Source organism: Gavia stellata, chromosome 2 (assembly GCF_030936135.1).
Source record: "Gavia stellata isolate bGavSte3 chromosome 2, bGavSte3.hap2, whole genome shotgun sequence".
NCBI lineage: Eukaryota > Metazoa > Chordata > Aves > Gaviiformes > Gaviidae > Gavia > Gavia stellata.
In genome coordinates, this window is record NC_082595.1 from 21,671,683 (window position 1) to 21,676,044 (window position 4,362).

The 4,362-nt window shown below is 38.4% G+C and overlaps 1 protein-coding gene across 1 annotated transcript; it reads right to left on the reverse strand.

Moving 5' to 3' along the window:
- Nucleotides 1–377: 377 nt before the first annotated feature.
- Nucleotides 378–1,543, reverse strand: CDC42EP3 (CDC42 effector protein 3). The gene has a single exon (XM_009811575.2). It carries the CDS (start codon nucleotides 1,504–1,506, stop codon nucleotides 739–741), a length of 768 nt encoding a protein of 255 aa, XP_009809877.1. The 5' UTR covers nucleotides 1,507–1,543; the 3' UTR covers nucleotides 378–738.
- Between the last annotated feature and the right edge of the window lie 2,819 nt (nucleotides 1,544–4,362).

Here is a 4,362-nt window from a genome sequence, read left to right on the forward strand (position 1 = left end):
CAAAAAATGTATTTCGACTTTTAAAATAACTTAACCATAATATCTTGCACGTATCACCTGTTTACAACATATCATTTAATATACAATATCAGGCCCAAGCCTCAACTTGTGTAAATTTGTGCATACTCATTTAAAGCAGCTGAGATTCTGGACCAGGTGTTCAGACTGAAAAAGCCTTCAAATTGTTCACATCTGAATACAGAGTGGTAGTATAAGATTGGAGAAAGTAGTTACGGTGAAGGTATAACAGAAATGGTACTATGGAAAATGAAGAAAAACACTATCAAGCTCTCAAACACAAGGTTCTAGAAAGAGGACTAAATGTAAAGTGATGTTGTAATAATTTATAAAAAGTGAATAATTATTATCAGTCTCCTTTCTGACACTTAGAGATTCTCATATATTCAGAAGCCCATAGAAGTGAACTAACCAAATGTCACAATCAGTATCATCCTCAAACTCTGTTTCTTAAGTTTCTGATCATTAATACTGGTACTTAAAAACATTTTATATTTGCTGAAAACTTATTAAAATTTATCTTTCTGCCATGAGAATTTAGTGTAATAAAAATCATGAAAAACAACAAGTAAAAAAATAGTATTTTAAGAATATTTTTAGAAAACCCGTCAAACAACTGCAAATACAGCTGAATTTTAAGTGTCTCTACTTTTTGAACTATGGTGGTTTTTTGTTTTTGTTTAAGTGAGTCACTTATAAAGAAGCAAGGGAGTACCAGTTCTAAGATTTATTCTTGTCCATTACATTGAGGACCTCATCCAAAAGTGAAGGTCCCAAGTCAAGCTGTAATGAGAGAAGAGAGCCTGCAAGATCTGAAAGGGATTCTTCTGACTTAGTCTTTGTCTTGGTTAGTTCACATGAAAGTCGACTGTCATCACATAAATCAACTGTTTGCCAATCAGTGCATCGTTCAGAAAAGCTGGATGAGTGACTGTCTCTACCATTAGTAAAATGCGAAGAACCACCATTTTGCTCCCATATGTCATGTTTGTATGTTTCTCCATCCTCCATCTGTTTACTTTTCTCTTGCAATTTTTCTTCTATTACTGGCTCGCAGCTAAGCCTAGGATTTCTTGATGACCTGATGGATTCTTGCTTTGAATTAAATGTCACTGGTGACAATAAGGGCAATGTAAGGGCTTGAGAACCCCCAATCGCAGGAAGCGAAATAGCATTTTTGAGCACTGGTGATGGAGTTTCTGTAAACATGGATTCAGAAGTGCTGTTCGCCCTTAAGAATTCACTGTGGCCACCAGACTGGCTAACTCCGGTTTCTCCTTCATTTCCAGGCAATAGCTCATAGTTGCCCTGCAAAAAGGAGATGTCTCCAAAAACATCATGTTGTCCCTCTTTTCCAATGTGTATGGTGTGACGAAAATCTCCAAGTGGTGGACTGATCATATCAGGAGACAAGATATCCCTTAGTTTGAATTTCTTCCCTTTCTTATTATTAGCAGCTTTCAAGTAGATGGGTGTCTTGGCTGGCATCTTGCCTGTAGTTTCTGAGAGAAGTTGTTATTTAAAACGAACAGGGGGGAAAAAAAAAAAGGAAGGGGAGGGAGAAGCCTCTTACAAAGTCAGTTATTCTCAGGAGACCTTCAGTGTTATCAACGTTACATCATCATCTTGAACCACTCTTGCACATGAAGTCTCTTCTGATGCAGAGAACTGTGGGGTATGTGAAGGCAAATGTCTCCCCACTGCAGATCTTTCCAAGGTGGAGCTCAAGTTTCAGGTCAGTTAGCAACCAAATGCCCTGCTACTTCCAGAACTTGAAAAAACCTGCATGGGATACAAAATCAGGTTATCATTAATTTATTTTTCATGGTTCATTCAGTCTTGTTTTTACAAAAAAATTAGTAATGGTACTGACAGTTCCAGCCTGCAGATTAGCTTTATGATGTGGCTTCCCTTCATTAGGCAAGATAAAAGAGTTTAGATTAATAAGGGCGAGCTAACCTTTCTCTGACTTCATATCCTTTTTTGAAGTCAGAGTTTCTTAGACACGGTTGCTGAGCACAATTCGTTTGATAAATATCACTCTCTCAATCTTTCTTCTCCTTATTCTGGCATTCAAAATGCTGGCCTTTGAGAGTGCATGCAGAAACACATTTATAACATTCAACAACATTAAGCTTTTGGTAGACCCAAGAAGATTGACAGAGTCATTCAGGAAACTTTTTTGGAAATGGAGTAGACCACCTTGGATTAAAGAACTTCAGATACACCCATTTAGTGCGGGAACTCTCACTAACTGCCACCAATAACGTTTCTGATAAATGGGCCCATTTAAAAGGATAGTTTTAGGTACTTGAAAAAAGGGCTAGTCCAGGTCTTTACAATTAGCTAGACACATCCAAATGCAGGTGTTTTAGAAGAGACTGATTCTTGTGAATACAATCTTTAGACTACAGGAATTGTTCATAGCAATTAGTTATAGACTGTAGCTCATGAATTATGTAGGCCATGAGGCCACAGTGACTCAAGAGTTGCTCTGTGCAACCAAATGAAACAGTGTTTGCAAACCAAGTCTCCCTATTAGAATGTGGTCTCTGAAAAACCTGATAAAGCAGTCCACAAGGGCTAACAGGCTATTGGGTCAACAAGTTATGGAAAAACAATCTTCATTAATGCTTTAATGGTGTATTTCTTCCTTACAGTACCAGTTCCGGACTCTTGAGCAATCTCAGAATAAGAATGCATTTTGCTCCTGGACATCTTTGTACATTCCGCTATTCAGTCCATGGACCACCAGGGTGTCACAGGTCACTCTTCCTCACCAGAATACTCAGCCCCAAACACCTCACGCTCTGTCTGTCACCATCCTCACTCCATAAAGGAGATTGCAGTTTTTGCACAGAAAGACTGTTTAATGCAATGAATGAAGGGAAGCTGTCTGTAACAAGGGCTACTTTTGCTGCCTTTTACCCATGCCCCAGCAGGTATTTTCCTTCATCAAATTAAGCTCAGTAAGAATCACCAGTTCTAAAACTTTGTGCTGTGTAGCTATACAGACAGATTGTCAAGAAGTATTTAAGCATTTTCACAAATCCTTTAACCTGAGTAATTAGTTCCTACAGTGGGATACTTAACTGCGCATCACAAGGGGAGCTGGGAATCTAGCCAGGTTAGTATTTTGGGTTTTTTGATTCCTACCAGATATCTACTGCACTTCAGATATCGTTGAAAAGCCCTCCTCCAAAAAGTACAACAGATGTAAACAGATGAAAGCTGTCATACAAAATAAGCTCAATGTTCTATAAGTTATGAGTACATTTTATACTTTTAAGCTCAATTTTGAAAAGATATTTGATCGCATCAATCAGGTAAAAGCATTTCAAGCTTCCTTTTACACAACAAAATGGTAATTCATTAGGATTTACAGACTACTAGGAGATTCACATTACATACCAAAACTCCACCAACTTAACTCTGTGTCAGTACTGTAAGATACAAAAGTAAATCCTAAGTAAGATCTCTACTTGTGCCACACCCCACAGCAACAGAACCAATCAGTCAACTCAGTTACCTTTCAGTTTTAAACTGAAAAATTCACTGCATTGTTTCCCCCCGCCCCAATTATCATTCTACCCAAGCAACCCATTTAGCTAAACAAAATGTCCTCAACTCCAAAGAGAAGGGTATTCTTAGCAAAGCCAAATGGTGAGGTTGTTTTATGCTTATCTAGTGAACTCAGCTCTATCTCACTTCTCAGGAATAACAGGCAGAATTCCCCCTAACTCGAATTCCTCATTCTTTCAGATCTTTTAATCTGGAATGAATGGCAATGTAGTGTCAATGTGGTCCAAAGTCACGCCTGTTGGCCACTAGTTTAAAAATGAAAGACAAATACTAGTTCATTCAAAGCTTTCATGGCTTCCACCAGTTTGGATGTGTATCAAAAGACCATTATCACCAAAATCTACAAGGAGATTTCAAAGAAACTTGAAAGGCACAATGAAACATCTGAACATCAAGAAATACCAAAATCAAGTGTAAAATTACTTTTAATATAAATCACAGAACAACTAAGGTTGGAAGAGACCTGTAAGATCATCAAGTCCAACCATCAACCCAACACCACCATGCCCACTAAACCATGTCCCGCAGTGCCACGTCTACACATTTTTTGAACACCTCCAGTGATGGTGACTCCACCACCTCCCTGGGCAGCCTGTTCCAATGCTTTAATGCTCTCAGTAGAGAAATTTTTCCTAGTATTCCTAAACCTGCCCTGGCGCAACTTGAGGCCATTCCCTCTTGTCCTATCACTTGTCACTTTTTGACACACAAGAACACTGTATTTTATTCAGCTCATAGCTCAGGGGGGAAAAATGCAAAAAC